Source organism: Anastrepha obliqua, chromosome 3 (genome assembly GCF_027943255.1).
Source record: "Anastrepha obliqua isolate idAnaObli1 chromosome 3, idAnaObli1_1.0, whole genome shotgun sequence".
Taxonomy (NCBI): Eukaryota; Metazoa; Arthropoda; class Insecta; order Diptera; family Tephritidae; genus Anastrepha; species Anastrepha obliqua.
Window position 1 is genome coordinate 101,376,339 of NC_072894.1, and position 19,583 is coordinate 101,395,921.

Below are 19,583 nucleotides of genomic sequence, written 5' to 3' on the forward strand. Positions count from 1 at the left end.
ATTGCGTCGTTCATGGTAGCTTTGCACTTCCATTTATTTATACATATTTATGAAATTTTTCCACTGTCCTGCTTTTTGTTTTGGCCCACGTAGTTTTATGATTTGAATTCACTTTCCACAACAACAACACAATTTTATGACTCCTTTACCTTGCTACCTATATTTTCTTTGTATTGTGATTTTAATTTTCTACTCGTAAATGTTTACAATGCCAAGAAATGACGCGAAAGTGTGGATAGTGTATACTTTCTTTAAGATTTGAAATTAGATGAAATAAAATACAATTTTGTTTATTGCTTAACGGTAATGGGAATTTATTAATATTTATGGCATGCATTGCTGAATACATGAAATCAAAACCCAATGAGTTAAATATGTTTTTTCTTAAAGGTATTCCTGAATATACCCATTATTGGATGTTTGGTCGTGCTCTTTCTCCAAATGCAGGGACGTACAGTTTTAAGCCGCCGCTGAGAGATAATTGAGATAATTGTTTTTTATTAAGACTTTTTTCATGACAGAAATACACTCGAAAGTTTGACCGTTATTACAAAACACTTTTTATAATTTGGATGAATCACTCGGATTTTCAAATCTGGACACTTCCACTAATAAGTGCCACTGCCATAAATAAGTATCACGGGGCCAAATTCAGTTAAACGGACTTTTATAAAGTGTTCACTCGGTGGCCACAGAAGTCCACTGAAAATCAAGTTAGAACATGCCCTTAAATTTTTCAGATCTCTTAATGAATTCAATCAGCTCCTACAGTGAGATTGAGTCTTAACTCTTCAAATTCTCAAAAAAGTGAATTCCCAGATACTTCAAATACAGGGCATCTACATTCTGTACTAATTGTACTATTCTTCGTCTCCTATAGGGATCCTTACGCAGGGCTCCATCTCTTCTACATCTCCTACAGAAATCCTTTTGCCGGGCTCTTAACCCGGCTGCCTTGAACAGATATTCAGGAAGCCGTATATATATCTTTGAGGGCCTCAATAGTTACATAAGCATAATACTCTGCAAGTACTCAGATAATTTTATCGGTTGTAGTAGCTGAACTAGCTACTGGGTGGGTATTTTATGCTTCCAGCCGTGCCCCCTTACCTTGTCGCAAATTTTTTCCTCGCACACTTATCTCCATCCTTATTTTCTGAAACACTTTTTTATCTCGGCACCTACTAGGGTCGATGGTAGATAAAGTTCCTTCTGGCCACGGGTAGATCGGTGGAGCTCGAGGGAACTTCTAAGGCTAACAAAGCCGCAGCTCTCAAATTTTGTAAGTATCCTTACTGGACATTTTCCATAAGGTGTCCATGCGCTGAGACTTCGGGTTACCTCAAGTTCTTTCTAAGCAGCTTCTTCTCAGTTACCCTGCTCTCGTCGGGGAAAGACTTAGACATCTGGGCTCTCGTTTTCGCTACACCTGCGGATATTTCGAGTTTAAATATCACAAATATGGTGAAATTCACCAGTAGCTTGAAGCGGTTAATACGAACATAAATAGGCACAGTTGGTCGTCATCCTCTAATTCAAACCTGCTTCGTCCTTTTCCCTTCTGTCTGGTTCTTTTCCTTTTGCTTTCTATCTATGTTTCTTATATTTTCAATTTCATTTCGAGTTAATCCCAAAGCCTTAACCTGCCTGTCTACAGAGGTAGTATGTTCTGAAAGATTGAGTTCAACCATTTTTATTTATCCAGTTATTCCGCCAAAATATTCCTCAATAAAATTATCTAAGAAGTTTGAGCTGTAATTTTGCCCAGCTCCTACTTTTTTGAAAAGGATATCCCCTATGTAGCGAGCGAAGAGCGAAGAGGCATTCCGGCCCAAAATTGACCTTACTTTTCATTGTGAAAAAACTAATTAGCTTTGAGAAATGGATGCGAGAAAGTTATTGAACTCTCCTATTGGGGTATGCAGATAAAACCACAAATAATAAAGAAATTAATTACTGATCCAAATTGGCATGACAAGGAAAATACATTCAATTTGCATCTTAGACTACAGTCTTTGCGTAGACTACAGTCAAATGGACTGCCAGAGTTGAAACCTTTATTAATTAAGCTTAAGCACCTCTCAATTCACTAGGAGGGATTAAGGGGGAGCTACATTTATAATTAAAAACAAAAACAGCTGACACAGGCAGGAATAGGGTACGGATCTATGAAAATGCATAGCTAGGACAAATAAGACGCAGAATTCCTTCTTAGTAAGTCACAATGACCGGTCTTTTCTTTTTTGGCGAACCTAAGTCAAAAAGAGTTTGCCTATAATTGCTGTAGCCAACAACTCGGAGAAACTCAGAAAACAGGAAATACATTTTGATAGTATTTTTTAAATAATTTGTGAAACATAGCAATTGGAGGTAGGTAGGTGAAATGGTTGAAGTGCTAGTCTGGCACTCGTCAAGTACCACTAAAGGCCGTTTTGATACCATTATGGGACCTCCAACAGGTAGATAACTACAGCCAGCCAGAGCTGTTGATATAATGGAGACGATTGATGGGATTTAAGTTGGCGCACTGCCCCAAGCTGTCGAAGAAAGGAGCTAGCTGCCAAAACCACACATTTACAGAGAAAATGCTCAACAGTCTTCTTCTCTAAAAGGTCCCCACAGTTTCTGGGGGAACTGGTAAATCTAGCTTTACCGCGTGTTTGCCGATCGTTCAATGACCGCTAAACACTGCTAAGAGCTTGGAAATTGAATGGCGAGGAGTCCAAAGAACTTTCTGAGCTCTCCGTCTTTTGTACTGGGGCCAAAGAGTTTTCGAAGTAGCACATATAGAAATAGAGCTCCATATTTTCTGCGCTTGCCTGAGAAATAATTTGTACAGTTTCCCTTTAACAACTGCCAGGGGCATACCGATGACCGGGTAGGAGGTGTCTGAGGCCAATTCAGTCTCCTTCCTGACAAGCTCATCAGCAATTTTATTGCCCTCTATGTTCCTATGTCCTGGAACTCAGATCAGAGAAATGTTACCTGCACATCCAAGAGATTTGATCTCCTCCTTACAGGAGTTTACTAGTTTCGTTCTGCACTATGGCGTCGTTAGAGTCTTGAACGCGGCTTGACTATCGAAAAAATGTTAATATCTCCCTCGTTCCCACTTTCCATAAGCATTTTCCATGCTTGCACGATTGCAAAGACTTTTGCCCGAAAAACACTAGCAGTATTCGGCAATTTTAAGGAAATAGATAAAATGGCTGATTCAGAGAAAACCCCTGACCCGATTCCCGATACCATCTTGTAGCCTTCAGCGAAGACAGCGAGACCAGCTTCGGTGCAGATTTTCCCTTCGTTCCAAACCTGCCTACATAGAAAGATTACCTTAGCACAACCCTAAAGCTTTAGTTTGCGGATAGAGAGATCTCTATGAAACTCAGAGAAATACGGTGTTAACTGACGAAAAATGCTACCATGTCCCTTGAGAGATTGCCTCCAGAGGCCAACCTCCTTTACCCTGATTGCACTTTGAGCAGCGATGGAAATAACGTAAAAGTCGATGGGAAGTAAGTGCAAAACGACACTTAGGGCAGCACTTGGGCAGGTTTTACATGCTTCGGTGATGCTGCCAATGCATGAAGTCCTTTGCACCCCCCCCCCAGTTTAGTGATATTATAGTCCTTCCAAAGAGCTTCCCACCAAACTAGGCATCCATACGCACAAATTGGTAAAACCTCTGCGTTGCACATCCACAGCACGAATTGTGGCTTGAGTCCCCATAGATTTGCAGGAGCATGTGTGGAGCTTTCAATGGGCAATGAAATCAACTATTATTGCTATCCGACCGCCCTTTATTTTAGTCACCACTAATGTATCAAAAAGATCCTTTACTATTTGTTTACAAAAAGTCCGTCTCTATTCTCTCCTGCCTCTACCCAAAAGCCTCTTAAGATGCAACAGCAATACAACGACTGAGTAATTTGTTTTCAGATTTTGCAAGAAGCACAAATAGAGCAACTTTCTCTAACTTTATATAATCCTTACTAACACACTTATACCAAACTTATGTCCTTTTTATTGAGTCCGTAATAAAATTTCTACTTATTTTATTCTTTCTATTTATTTCAAGGACACTTAAATAAATTGGATGCGAAAACGCTCTACGTAAATACAATAGCAGCTGCATCCTAATGCTTGTACATATTTGTTTTTTGGAAAAGGTTACGGAAAAGTACAGCAAAAGTTGAACAAATTGTTGGAGAATGCAATGAACGTGTGCTGCATGGAAAGGCACAATATTTACATGCAGAAATAGTGAGCTAAAAGAGCGTGTTGCATGCCATTCGTGGAGGTTAGAAAATAATAAAGAAAATATACGTTGCATGCATGTGAACTGGTAGAATATGAAATTGGATTACGGCTGAGCGTTTGAAGGCTATTAAAACTATTCAGAGTTGCGAGAATAAAAGAGTTAGCAAAGCAACGCGAAGGAGCGCAAGAAACAAGAAAAGAATACAACTAAGAAAAAGACAGAAGCTCAAATAAAAAGTGTATTAAATATACTAGAATTATATGAAAGAAAACGGTGTTTAATGAGCGCGCCTTTGGCCCCATCAGTTGCTTGCCGTAGGTTTAGAAACGTAGTTGCTATTTGCGCGTAGTGCGGTGGTGGTAGCGAGAGCAGCGTGCGCAGCTCAACTGAAAACCTTCATAAAGTATACAGTGTTCAAGTCAAATTTAATATTCAGTTGTGCTCTTCTTCCTGTGGTCGGTAAAACGCGCGCCTCAAAGTGCATTTATTCCAGCATACCATGTCCTCGATATCGGCGCAGGGCGTGGTCGAACGTGCATCCGCTGAACTTTCGAAACGCATTAATGGCCTTGGGCTGCGTTCGAAGCACCATCATGGCAGTGGTTCCAATTCGTCCTCGTCCTCCTCTACACAATCCTCTTCTTCGTCTGGTGGCGGTAGCGGCAAAACTTCAGTAATGGAACGCGTTACAAATGCGCTCTGTGGCGGTAGCAGCAGCAGCAGCAACAACAACAGTAACACTAGCAACGCGAGTAATAATTCGACTAGCAACACAGCCGCCACACCCGATAAGCCTACACGCAGTGGTAGTGGCAGCGGCAGCGGCACGCACACACCCACCGGTGGCTTATCCGCGCCCGCAAGTCCCACTCTCACACACAGTGTCGGCATTGTCGGCGCAGGCGGCAATATACAGCAACAGCAGCCGGCACAGCCACAAGCACAGCAGCCATCACACCCGCATCAACATTCGCAGCAAACTTCGGCGTCGCCACCGCCACCGTCACAACATCCATTGCAGTCGCAGATTGCCAGCTCGACGCTGGTGAATTCTAATTCCAATATGATGGGTGCTCCATCGCCTGTGCTTGGCCATCCACTTGGCGCACCACCGGCGCCCACTGTCAACTCGATCGCCAAGCAAATGAACATCACCATACCCGGCCAGCCACAATTTAATACAATGGGTCTTGTAGCGGCACAAAAATCGGTTGCAAATCAATCGGTGAGTGGTGGTACACCACTTCAGTTACGCAAACAATTACCCAATCCGCATCTACATCATCCATATGCAGGTGGCGGTGGCGGAGTCGTAACTGGTGTTTTGCCGACGGGCGCTGCTGGCGGCGCTTCAAACGCTTCACAACTGGCCGCTGCCGTTACACAGTCTGCGCTGATACTACACAAACACCCGCCTCCCATCACAAGCATTGAGGCGCTGCTACTCGACGATCGTTTTTTGAATCGATTTTTCCTTTATTTTTCGTCATATGAGCGTCGCACTTTGGCGCAGGTGTGCATGAAATGGCGCGATATACTCTATCGCAGTCCGCGTTATTGGTCGGGCCTATTGCCGACATTGCAATGTCGCGAGTTGCGTCAAATACCGAGCTGTGATCGTGTGAAGTTGTATAACTCGTTAATACGTCGCGGTTTTCATGCGCTCGCGTTGGTTGGCGCCTCCGATGAGGACGCACTGGACGTGGTACACTCATTCCCTTTGGCCTCGAAGCATATACATTCGTTGAGTTTACGCTGTTCGTCGATCAGTGATCGGGGACTAGAGGCGCTGCTGGATCATCTACAGGTGAGTGATGTGCACTAAAAAATTATGTTATTAATTGAGTTAAAGCAGGGTTCTTGAAGTTGAAAGTGATAAATAAGACTTTACTTCTAAGTAAATTTGAGTTCAGTAGACTATAAGGTCTGATGCTTGCTCATACCTACTTTAGCCATCGAATTCTTCCAGCAGGTTAGCAATAAAGCAATATAAAATTTATATTATCTCAATCTGCGACAACGAGATAAGCATTCCCAATTTTTACATCTAAAGTACATGGCTTATGACGTGTTGAGACTGAATCGTTGTCAGATTTGTTCTCAGATCGAGTGTTCCTTGACTGTAGCCGTTAATGATATTCCTAGTTCGGTTAAACTCTATGAATCTTCAATATGAGCTTAAAAATTCGAAGTGGGCGTGAGCGTATCGTGGGGCAGAAGAGACTTAAAGCCATTTGGATCCAGGCCAGTTTCCAAGTCTATGCCTAGAAGCTAGGAATAGTATCATCTGGATACCCAAGTCGACATGTCTGTAGTGGTAGGCAAGATACTATTTGTTCAAAAGACTAAGCACCGAAAAACTTAACTTTAATTTGTGCCTGGAAAGAATAACTTCTACGACTTTTCTTGAAGTTTCCATAGGTATTAAAAAATATGAAGAGTATGAGTCCATTTTTTAATTTGAATTTAGTTACCGTTGTTTATTTTTTTGTATGTCATTTTACTTTTTTTGTTTTTTGTTTTGTTTTCGTGTCGGTGAGGTAGGGTTTTAAACGCCTTCGCACTTCCAAGTACATCATGTGCTGCGTCTTCTGGATGTTCCCGCTGCCCCGGAACTACGGTAGCGTTTCAGCGAATGCACCCTGTGTTCAGGATAGCCAGTTTTGAGGCCAAAATCATGCTATTGGGGCATATTCTGATTAGATAGGTATGCTAAGGTTAGCATGTCGGTTAAGCATCTCTGTCCATACCAAGTTTTTTGGCGCGCTGGATTCGCTCAAGTTCTCAAGTTGCCAATTTTCCGCTTTTTACCGTTTTATCGATGATGTTGTCTGCTCTTAAGAGATCCGACTGCCTTTGACAGCTTCGCGATCTAGTTTCCATCACCAATAAGTACATCTCCGTAGATGCGTTCAGTGGTTTCCGTTTTCCTTATTTTGTTTAGTTATTTTCGAAAATACCCGTGTCCAGATAGCGTGTAAGTAATTTAAAAGTTTCCCAACTGCCTGTCATACCATTTCTCTATGTTTGGTATAAGTCTCGCTATCCATCTGCCTCTCGTCTCTGAATCCTGTTTCACGATAACCTCTTTGTCAACCATTGAGGAATTGTGAAGAAATATAAACTCCAGAGAAAAAAAGGTTAGAAAGGCGTTTTTTGCCAAATTTATTTATTTATGAAGTCAAATGAATAAAATTTTGCTGATTATAAGACAAATCTTCTTAATTGATATCTAAAAATAATCTCATGAAAGCTATGGGCAGCTTTATAAGGTCCAAGGAATGGTCCAAATCAGGAACATCATTTATGTAGATTGGACTCCACTCAAAGGATCAAATTTGGCAGAATTTTACTCGTACATCAAATACTGGGACACAGACGAAGTACGCAACTGCACGCAAGAAAGGAAAATCCACTATGCAAAGGTTTTAAGTTTAATATCTAAGGCATCGAGATTCTTATTCGAATAGGGAGAATTCATTTCATGCATCTAATCTGAGTAGTATGAGTCGGTCTCCAAATAAAGGCGGCATAATCAAGTTTATGTCTGACTAAGGACATCTATTAAATCATCAAATTGCTAGAAACAGATCGGCTGTTAAGTGGCACATAGCTAGAACTGCCACAGTGCCACTAATGTTCGTGATCAAGCTTAGTTTCGTGCCAAAATATACTCCTACGCCCATAACCATAATGGTATTATTTAAGCAATATGGGATAATTTATACACATTCTGAAACAAATGATTTCGAGTGCACCAGGTCCGCAGCTTATCTCGCTCAGCTTGAAGAACAATGAAATCCTGCAAACCTCTAATTGCAAAGTATATCTTGAGGTCGTTCGCATATAATAGATATGTAGATGATGACAAGCAGCAGAGGTTCCTATATGCTTCCTTGAGAAATGGCAGGAGTCCCAATAAATTACTCAGAAGACAAAATTAGAAGACTACAAAATATTTATGGCTAAGATAAAATTCAATCCACTCAAGGATGATTGAGAGTGGGCGTCAATTATTACAAAGGGCCGCAAACGTCAAAACAGATTGGATTTTACCTTAGATTCTTCTTCTGTTTGCTTCAAAAAGTATTTAGTATTTGCGTAGGTAAACTAATAATGCGAATGCGTGTTTTAAAGTAGTTGTTGAGCTGAAGTGTGCTGGAAATGAGTGTGGAATGGGTTGGGAGAAGTTAATCGTAAAGTTCCCGAAATATTTGCCGCATGGCAGCTATCATAGTTCTTTGACCTTTCGACAGACGGGACAAGCAAATGTACCTATGTATATTTTCAGGCACTCTATGAGCCTGCTGCAATTTGAAGTACATAATTACTTGCTGCTTATTTGGCTGAATCACGAGTATGTGCCATCAACTTGAAATAATTCAGTGCCGGTGGCCATATACTTATATACAAGTATATATGGTGTTTTATGCGTTTATACGAGGGTCGGTCAATGAGAAAATATTTGTGATAACACTTGACTTTTTTGATGAAATTCACATTCACCGAAATTGTACTATGAACCATCACACAACTTCAAATAAAATTTCAGACTAATTCATGCTTTAGTTCTTATTAAAAGGTCAATTATATTAAACACATTACGAGTTTTCCCTGTTTCCTTCCACCTGTAGAGTTTCCCTGAAATATTAGTTTAATGCATAATTTGACATACTAAGGCCGTACATATGCTTTTGTTGAGGCGAATGCAGATTTCTTGCCCGCCGTGACTGAAGAAATCTAAGAAATCCAAAAGTTCGATATCATAATATATATTTATCGATCACCAAGGAAGTAGGGATGTGGTACGAAATAGTAAAAAAGATTTTTAATGGCAAGTTAAATGTGAAAGAGCGTGGATCGGAAGAAGAAGAATGGGATTATCACTTACCAAGAGATTATCACTTGCCAAGACGAAGGCAATGGTGTCATCACCACAAGGACAAGCAGTACAAAACATCGGCCAAAGTCTTAAAATAGGACCCTACATTTTTTAAATTGTGTAGGAATTCAAATATCTCGGCATCAAAATTGACAATAAAAACAACATAACGACTGAAATTGATCAAAAAATAGCTTCAGCGAACTAATGCTACTTTGCGTTACAAAAACACCTAAAACGCCGCATTCTTGGAAGACACTTATCGCATAATTATTTATGTACGCTAGTGAAACTTTTTTTTTTGCGGTGAGGTTGGGTTAAAACGGTCTTCGCGCCATATAGTAACCGTCGCTGCTACGTCCAGGGTCGCCTGTTTTGAGAAATCTATGTTCAATGCTCTTCAGCATAAGTTTCTATTTCACGCTTCTTTTTTCGGATAATATCTTCCACGAAATTTGCGACGGCATTCCATTTTTCTTCGTCTATCATCATTTTCTCGATTATTTCTTCAGTTGTAAATATGCCAATAGCTCGTTGCAGAGTTGTTCTCTCTATGTTCCACCTCTTTCGGACAAAAACCGTGTGAGGTGTTAGTTAACCCCACCGTGCTTTCTTTCTGCCCACTTTTTTAGATCGGGTATTAGTCTCACTGTCCATCTACCCTACCGTTTAGAGTTCTATCTTGTCGACCAAAGTGTGAGCGTTTGAATTCTAATATCGAAGAGGCGTGGTACTGGGATTCCTGAGAAATTTGGGCACTCAACAAGGCCGATAAGCAAAACTCAACGTTTTTGAGCATAAAATCCTACGAAAAATATTTGGTGCTGTTTGCGAAAACGGCATTTGCAGAATAGGATTCAATCACGAGCTTCAAAGGCTGTATAAACATCTGTCACGACAATAAAGCTTAACCGTCTACGATGAGCTAGTTACATTATGGGGGCAGACGAAGCATACCCAACGAAGAAAATCCTACTGGGTACGTCCGGAAGAAGTAGAGGTCAAAGAAGACTAAAACTCCGATGGTTGAATGGCGTAAATTGGGACGCTGAGTTATTGGGTATACGTTGTTGGAGAACTCAAGCGAAGTATAAATCAAACTGGAGACAAATGTTACAGCAAGCGAAGACCCGGACCGGGTTGTTGGGCTAACAACACTGATTATGAAGTATATTAGTTTTATATGAGTTTCTTTCCTATAAATTGAGATAAAATGAGGAAAACTTCAAATACACTACAAAAAAAAATTTACTTTTAGAATTAAAACCGCAATTGTACCAATCCAATCTACAGCTCTTCCGCATTCTAAATACAATAGTTACAGCGCATTCTTGTCGTTTTTTGTTTGCTGCAAAGTGTAATTTCCTAACTACTGACTGGGTCGTCTTACTTAGCGAAATGCATATTTAACGTCAATCGTTCATATAATTGCGAATAGATATGTACATACAATTATATGTATGTGTGTCTGCGCTGCTTCATGGCATGTCGGCGCATAATTTAATAGGTCAACATGTTTGGCGGCCTGTCACGCGCTACTTTGGCCGCGAGGTCGAGCCATCGACCACCAAATGCTAACACTACAACATTAACAAGCAGACACACACCCACATAAACACATGGACATCTGTATGCACACGAATATACAGTAAATACAAGTCGCCAACAACGATTGACGCAGAAACCAGCGAGCTTGTAAATATTTGCGTATCAACAGTTTTAACCAAATATTAGTTTGTATTCTTGTGTGCCCACTTGAGTGTACACTTGCAAATACTCACAAAAACATACATAGACATTACTGCATTTTACAATAATACGCATTGAAATTTTACTCACAATATCACCGGAAGCCACCACTGGATATTACTCACAATCACTGTAATAATAACAGCAACTAAGGGGCCTTCAAAAACAGCACCAATATACTGCAAATGTACCGGAAACCCCCTTGGACGGTTGGATGGCAGCAACGCTCGAGCGAAGGCCAGCATTTCCGGACGCCGCTAAATGTTGTACAGATTTTTTGTTGTTTAGTGGTACGAGTTTGTGCTGCAGTAATTTTCCTTTCATCCTTTTAAGACACACACACAGAGTGTGCATGAGAGTCCTGATACTAACTTATAGAGATTTTATGGTTAGTTTGTAGTTTGAGATTGCAAGGTGTATTCGGTAAAAGAAAATTTTCTGCTTTGTATGCACCTTTCCACGAAACGCTCAATACATCGCATGATTTTTTAGTTCATTTAGTCTCAGACTTCAGATGCTACAATGGGCTAAAAAAATTATAATTGTTAAATATATTAAAAAGGGAAATAATAACGAAAGCTCCCGGGCATAGTTTATTCGCAAAAAGTTGTTTACGCTAAGTGAGAATAAAAACCTAATCTGGATAAGAGTAAATCAGATTTATCGTGAATGAATTATTCACATAAATTTTAACGCAATCCAAAAATGTTCCAATTTTATTTCTGTAATATATTGAAATATGTAGGAATGATTTATTTACATAGAATTCCAGATAAGGTTGAATATAATTATTTGTTAAAAAAAAAACCAAATATATTATTCTTCTTCTCCTTGTTTGATGCAATAGCCGCTTAAGCGATATTGGCAGAGTTTAACGAAGTACACCAGTCCATTCTTTCTCATGCAAGTCGGCATCAGTTGGACACACCAAGTGAACCCAGGCCCTTCTCTGCTCCTCTTCCTCTATTACCATCAGCTGGTAACACATTGAATACTTTCACAGCCGGAGCGTTTGCATCCATTCGGAGCCAACAAAGCTATTTGATCTTTATTTGCTGCACTATATCTATATGGTCGTTAAGTTCTACGGCTCACTATTCCATCGCCTACGATACTCGCCATCGTCAACGTGCAACGTTCAAAAATCTTTCAAAGAATATTTCGCTCAAGCTCTCCAACGGACGTTTCTTCGAATATTATCATCGTGGAAGTGTTTGCGGCATACACCAGCTTGGGCATAATGGGAGACATATAAAGCTTTAGTTTTGTTCGTCGAGAGAGGACTCTACTACACAAGAGACTTCAAGGCTGGCATTATTATCGGTATTTATGCTGGATCCTGGATAAACAAAATTTTTGCAACCTCAAAATCATATCTCTCAATAGTGACTGGATGATCCCTCGGTAATCGGTTCTACGTTACCGGAACGTTGAACGTACTTCGTCTATTGTGAAAAGAAACCAGAAGGTGTGTCCAATATCAGACCGTTAACCGGCTCTCAGCGAATTTGAAAGAATCAGCTGATTGGCTGACGTCGCCAGGGTCATGACAGCGGTTTGTTTTGGGGATTGTGTTGGTGATATACTTATTGGACGAGTGTATGAATACGTGAGAAAAGAGCGGATGGAATTCTACTGCCGAATCCTTGGTGACGTGGCAGCCGAAGTTGTTCTCACAATTTTGTTTATCACCATAGCAGATTTGCCAAACCTGGTAATCTCTCATCCTTTAATTTCGCCTCGTCCTCGTTCACCACGAGGCCCATTCGCTTTAATTCTTTCTTTAGTTTAGGAAAGGCAGAACTAACAGCGCGATGGCTAAGGCCGATGATGTATAGTAAATATCATCGACACATGCCGGCAATTGAACGGTTTTAAAATAAATTGTGCGAGCAACTATGGCTGTGTCGCTGAATCGCTGTCACATCCTATAGTACTCTGACACCAGTCACCAGAATCCATCGTTATCAGAAGCAGCTGCCGTCATCAGTCTTGGTATTAAAAATTCTCCTCGTACAAAAATTTAATTAAAAAAACTCGAAAATCCAAGCTCTTTTGTAACAATTGATATTTAGAAAAAATAGAAATTAGTAAAACAACAAATTTGTTCTAAGCTTAGAGTTTACTTTCCCTGACAGGATGATAAGAGTAGGCCACTGAGAAGAGGGTACAGATACAAGAAGGTGCAATGTATTCTTTCATTTCCTTTTATATCCAATTTTTCGCACATAAGCGGCTGTTTGTTTTTCATATAATTTTTTTTTTCAGTAACAATGGCACTTAGTTGCCTTCAACGCTCAACCTTTACACAAAACTGAAAAGCAGCTTAAATTGTCAGCCTAAGTTGGCATTAGAAAGTTTCAGGAAAATTTGTACTTAATGACAAGCTGCTCTATGTATGCACAATATCTGTCAACAAAACAAGCAGCTCTGACATTGGCCTTATCTCTGCACAAACATACATATTTGCACAAAATGTGCCCCAAACATATACTAACATGAACATATGAACGCCCGGAAGATACGCTCCGGTTCAAAGAGCAATGAATGCAATGCATATAAATATTTATGTAGATACTAGGCTCGGTGAATATCCATGCAAACTAATACAAGTACATATGCGCTTATGTGTTTGTAAGTTGTGATAAGTATTAGTGCCGCAGGCAGCAATTTGTCAAATAACTACTTGGCGTGCAAAAACATACGCACACAGCTCCTCATAAATGAAGGGCATCTGTTCGGATATGCATGATTACTTTTGCGCTTGCATTTATACAATAACAGCAGTTTTCTGCTCATTTGTTTGCAGTGTTTGATATGTCATACTAACGTAAGTAGGAATGTAAGTAGCGTTATGTCAAACATCCTGTCAGTTAGCTCATCATTCACGCAATTAGTTGACAGTTCCATTGATGGTTGGTGCCGCAAGGCAGGGAAATTACGACGTTAAATTCTTCATATTATATATCATAGATGATAGATAAATAAACAAATAAACTGTTATAAATTCACTTGGTATTTGGCATATAAATAGAGTTTACATTGCAGATTCATAGCCGTTTATTTTTAAGAGACTTGCGCACTCCAATGTACAATTAAAACTATATATATATATTACAATTAAAACTCTTTCTTATATTCAATTTTGTGGCAGCTTATAATATATGTATAACACGACAGGGCGTATGAGTAACATTTATTGCAATTTGACTGGGGATTGATTTTTTATAATTTATTGGCGCCCAACTCACTAATTCGTATATATTTTTTTAAATGTCAACGTAATTTATGCGACTATATTCATGCATAACCCATTGATAATTTTTGATTGAGCTTATAATGTGCTAATTGAGGTTTTGTTGAATTATAATGAAGATTTTTTCTTAAGATGGCTTTAGTACATGTTTTTTTTACTTTGGAAGGGTCGGAAAAAAATTTCAAAACCTATTACCTGATTTAGTAGCTGAATTGGAGATTATTTCATAATGAATCAAAATCTTTGAGTACACTAGCCCATATGCGGACTATGAACGGTGACTAATTTGCGGCTGTGTTAGCCGTTTCATGTTGCTGTTGAAGTTCATCAGATTTTTGATATAAAGCCCTGCTATGTCCGCAAGATACTTAAATCTTAGTCCCGCGAGAGCGGGGCTACGTAACCAGATGATTCCACTTCATCCTCCATACAGCTGACGCAAAAAGGACTCGAAGTAATTTCGAGTCTCACGGCATGTATGCCCCGCGGATAGTGCTCCGTGAGGATGCCCACAAAATTTGAGAGCTGAGATTTTGTCATCCGCAAAACATCCCTCGAACGCCTCCGATCCAAACGTGGCCAGACCTCACACGTTCGTGTACTTGTCCAGCTCGCTGAGTTGGTGCAATACACATTCTTCCAGGAGTGGAGCGCAGGTTGTCGAGAGGATCCCGATCCTCTCCTTTTGCGGGCACACTACCTTTCAGGTCCCAGGAATGCCAGGTATCCATATTATCCTTATGTCGAAGAATTCTGATACAATCGAAAGTGAGACCAGGCAATCCCGGACCAGTTTGAAGTGTACCATAATAGAGCCTAGGGCCCTAATTGCCGCTTGGCTATCGGAGCAAATATTTACTTACTTAACGGTAATTTCAACTAAGCAACCAATCCACTGCTTCCTTATTTGCGGATACCTCCGCTTGGAAAACACTACAGAGATCCGGTAACCTGAATTTGAGTTTGAGGGGAGCCTTTGCAGAATACTCCTCCTCCAACCCTACCGTCCAATTTCGAACCATCCGTGAATAGGTTACGGAGGCCCTGTCCCCAGGTGCTGCCCCCGGTCCACTCCTCCCTTGATGGAATATGGGTGGAGAAAGTTCCGCTTGGACTAAGCGAGGGCGCACACTGATCCGTCGACGGGGGATGAACTCAAAGTTTTTAAGGATGCTTGAGTGCCCATATCTGCGATGCCTGCGATCTGCCGGCGATGTCTCCAGGTACCACATTTAACATTACATTAAGCGTTAGAGTAGGAGTAGTTCGAAGCGCCTCACTGATTCCAATGAGTGCAGACCTTTTTAATTGATGTCATCCACTCGGGTGCAATGCCGGCGGAAAACTCTGCAATCTGTGCAACGCACCTGCGCTCTCAAAGTGGCTTCGTCATACAGAACAGTATCTGAAGCAGCGGGGTTAGTTATCAGCGGAACCATCCCTATAGATATTCTAGCGCAAGAGCGCAAACGGCGATGGGAGGCAAAAGACACAGGAATTCCAGTACCACATTTCTCCGATATTAGAGTTCAAACGCTCACACTTTGGCAGGCAAGATGGAACTCTAAACGGTGTGGTAGATGGACAGCGAGACTAATATCCGATCTAAAAAAGTAGGTAGAAAGAAAGCATGGCGAGGTTAACTATTACCTCACACAGTTTTTGTCCGGACATGGGTCCTTTCGCAAGTATCTGTGGCGAATGGGAAAAGTGAGCCAACTAAACTGCATGTATGGAGATACTGAGTATGATGATGCGGAGCACACCTTCTTTAAATGCGAGAGGTGGAACGTAGAGAGAACAGGTCTGTAACGAGCTATTGGTGTACTTACATCTGAAGAAATTATCGAGAAAATGATGATAGACGAAGAAAAATGGAATGCCGATGCAAATTTTGTGGAGGATATTATCCGAAAAAAGATGCACGAAATGGAAAGTTATGCCGAAGAGCATTGAGTATAGGCTTCTAAAAACAGGCGACCCTGGACGCAGGGTGAGTCCTTCTTAGGACGCCGTCTTGGCCCTCTACCTCGAAGCAATGCGCAAGCAGTCCCGGGGTGGAGGGAAAAATCCAAGAGAAGAGGAGGATATTTTTAGTGGAATCACCACACACGTAGTAGCGACGGTTACTATGTGGTGCGAAGGAATTTTTAACCCAACCTTACCGCCAAAAAAAAAACTGTCAAGGATCAGACCTAGGTACTTCACATTGTCAGAAAGTACCAACGGAGCACCCCCTCTCTGGGTTCGTGTATGACTACCATTCGATTTGCCTGGACTCCAATCTTCGGGTATGAAATATGAAATGATAGAAACAATTTTTTTCTAAAAGCGATGGCCCCTCGGTAGGTAATAACACACCTGCGAGTATATTTTTGCCCTGAAAAGCTCTTCATAGAAAACCATCACCTTGCAACTGAAACAACATCAAAACGCACACCAGAAGAAGGAAAAACACGCACAAAAAGGGTTTAAGCGCTAATTGTGCATCTACTTATTCATTATTTTTTCACGAAAGTTCTCCTTTATTACCTTTAATTTTTTTTTTACGTCGCAGCGCGTCAAACAGCAATGTCAATCTCCACTTGAATGCTTCCTAAAGGCATAAAAGATGGGTTTATTCGTTGTTGAATTGTTTAAAATGCAAATTTTATTTTAGTAATAAAATAAACTTTGATATTTCGCAATCATCTGAAAGGCACCTACTTTTATTATGAAAGACAGACATGTAATTATGCGCAACGAAAGATGTCATCTACGCTTAGATAGATATAAGAAAGTACACAAAGAAGAGAAAATAATTTAAACGGCAAATTTAAAGAGCAACCAAAAGTGAAATCGATTTTCGATCTTAAGTGTCAGCAGAATAGCAAATGAACTGAAAACTCAAGCACATAAAAACTCACAAAGTTGATATTTTTCTATACTTTTTTTGTTTTTGCTCAGTACAGCAACGCACGATTCTCATGTGGGCTGTTCCGCACACTTTTTCACTACCATCTTTTAGTACAAAATAAGTGAAATAAAAAAATTCTCAACCAACAATGAGTTTGGAGCGACGGCTGAGAATAATTTCGGGCGGGACGAGTGGTTCATGGCAGTAGAAGTAAGTACATATATACCCAATAATAACAGCCATAATTGAAGAAAATGTCACAAAATGTAAATTAGTTGACAAATCAAGGCTTAGGGAGTATTAGTAGGCGAAATAGAAGGTTGTTCGCTGGGCACTCAAATGGCAGCCAGCAACAGAAATATGAGGTTGCGTTGAAAAAATAGTAAAGCTTTATTTAGCCCAGCAACAGTCAGCAAAATTCAAATTCAAACTGAAATTGCAAAATGTCAGGCAATATGACGGAATCAGTTCTTTCCAGCAATATTCTTTTTTCCACTTCACATACCCACTTTTTTCCTTTCTTCACTTTTGTGTAAGCCCACTTTGCGCTAACATGTTTGCTTGTGAATTTGAAATGTGTTTACAAGGATTTGCAACATTCATATGCCTGTTACAAATACTTCGATATTTCTATTTTTTGTTACATTCGTTGTGGGGGAGAGCAGTTGTTGCGTGCGGTGAGGATGGCTTTTCATTGATTTTTTTTTTTTGTTTGTTTCATAAGTATGAATTCAACAGCAATATTTGGCTTGCGAAAATATTGAAAGCTTGGCACTTTTTTGTTTTGGACTTCTTAATGTTGTTTTTTTATATTTTTTTTTTGTGGAAACTAGATTTGAGTTGACTTATTTTGATGAAAGCGACACATTTTTGTCTGTTTGCATTAATCTTGCATTGCTCAGTGATATGTAAGTTATTGCAAAGTTTGCTGTCATCGAGTATTATAAATTTCAAAATCTTTACTGATGGCATCACAATTTTGTCCGGTTCAAGAGATGAGAATATTTTGATGATATTAGTGAAAATCTTCACTTTTCTTTTAGAGTATTCAAAAGTCAAAGTATTCCAAGCCAAGGTATACAGAATACTTAAAATTATAGATTTCTTTGGCCAAGAATTGTTAATTCAGCAATAGCTCCCCGACATTTATGGGAAAAGCTTTATGTTGTCACTACTACATCGTGACATAATTTTAAGTACCTACAGTGAAAGCAAAGCAGTAATTGAGCCATTAACAGCGATTTATTAATTTATTAAATTAAAAAATTGTATATATTCCATTGCAAATTTGTGAGATAATTTCGTTTATTCGTTATATGGAGAAAAAACGCAACACCATCAAAGCAAAAAATTGTGATAAATCAACGAGAAGAGTGAGTCATACTAAAATGTAATAAGCTATATCTATTTTTCATTTCAAATACTGATAAAAAAGTTTGGAATTTTTATGCAAATTTATCGAATTCTCACAAATCACAAAGTTTGTAACCGGTATTAATATGGCCTTAATAAACTATATTTTTATACAATAATAGTCAATACTTGTATTCTAAAAGCGGTCGACCCTTGACAAACAATGGTAAGCCTCCGAATGTATTTTTGTCATGAAAAAGCTACTCACAAAAAACCATTTGCCGTTCGGAGTTGGCTGAAACTGTAGACCCCTCAACCTCTGCTATCAATCTCAATCTACCGCACGCCACAAATAGGAGGTGGAGCTCGGCCAAACACCTAACAGAAGTGTGGGCGCCAATTATTTATTTAATATTTAACAAAGCGCGCCAGTCATTTCTTTTTCGTATTAACCGACGCTAGTTGACACACCAAGTGAGACCAAGTATTTCTGCCCCTGATTTTTCCAACCCAAAGAAGGTTTTTCTCTTTCTCTGCTACCATCAGCTGGCACCGCATCGAATACTTTCAGAGACGGAGCATTTATATCCATTCCAACAGCATGACCTAGCCAACTGGATCTTCATTCGCTGCACTTCTCTACGTCGTCAAAAAGCTCTTACAGCTCATCGTTCCATGGCCCGCGATACACGCCGTCGCCAATGTGTAAAGATGCAAAAGAAGTAGTTCGAAATTTAGTTGCAGGCTATCATAATTGGTACACATAGTAAAACTTTTTGACTTCTGGCACCAGCTCACATAATAGATCCTGGAAATAAAATATCTAATCTTTTGACCAGAGAAGGCCAGCCTTTCTTTTCTTTAGACTTCAACCAGTTATAGCCGTCTTTCCTTCTGCAATCTATGCAACGGTCAAAAAATGGGTGAACAGTTCAATTAATGATTGCCCGCGCTCTAAGAGCATTCAATGATGTCTCGAGTTCTATCCTGCTTGACTTTTCGGTTGCAAAGAATGAATTTTATAAATTTCTAAACTCTTTTTTTTAATTTATTTAACCCTATATCCAGTAAGACCGTTTACAGACGGTCATCATGAAACCCTCCTTGGTTCTATATGGAATTTTCTTTTTCGTGTGAGCTGGCATGGCTGCCTTGAAACGGCTATGACGGAACCATTCCAAATCAT

General features: G+C 39.9%; 1 protein-coding gene across 1 annotated transcript in view; it reads left to right on the forward strand.

Moving 5' to 3' along the window:
• Window positions 1-19,583, forward strand: part of LOC129242136 (F-box/LRR-repeat protein 16) — a 74,394-nt gene that overhangs the window by 24,906 nt on the left and 29,905 nt on the right. The window contains exon 3 of the mRNA XM_054878696.1: window positions 4,079-6,068. Within this exon, the coding sequence (XP_054734671.1) occupies window positions 4,761-6,068 (1,308 nt within the window). The 5' untranslated portion in view covers window positions 4,079-4,760. The remainder of the gene's footprint in view (window positions 1-4,078; window positions 6,069-19,583) is intronic.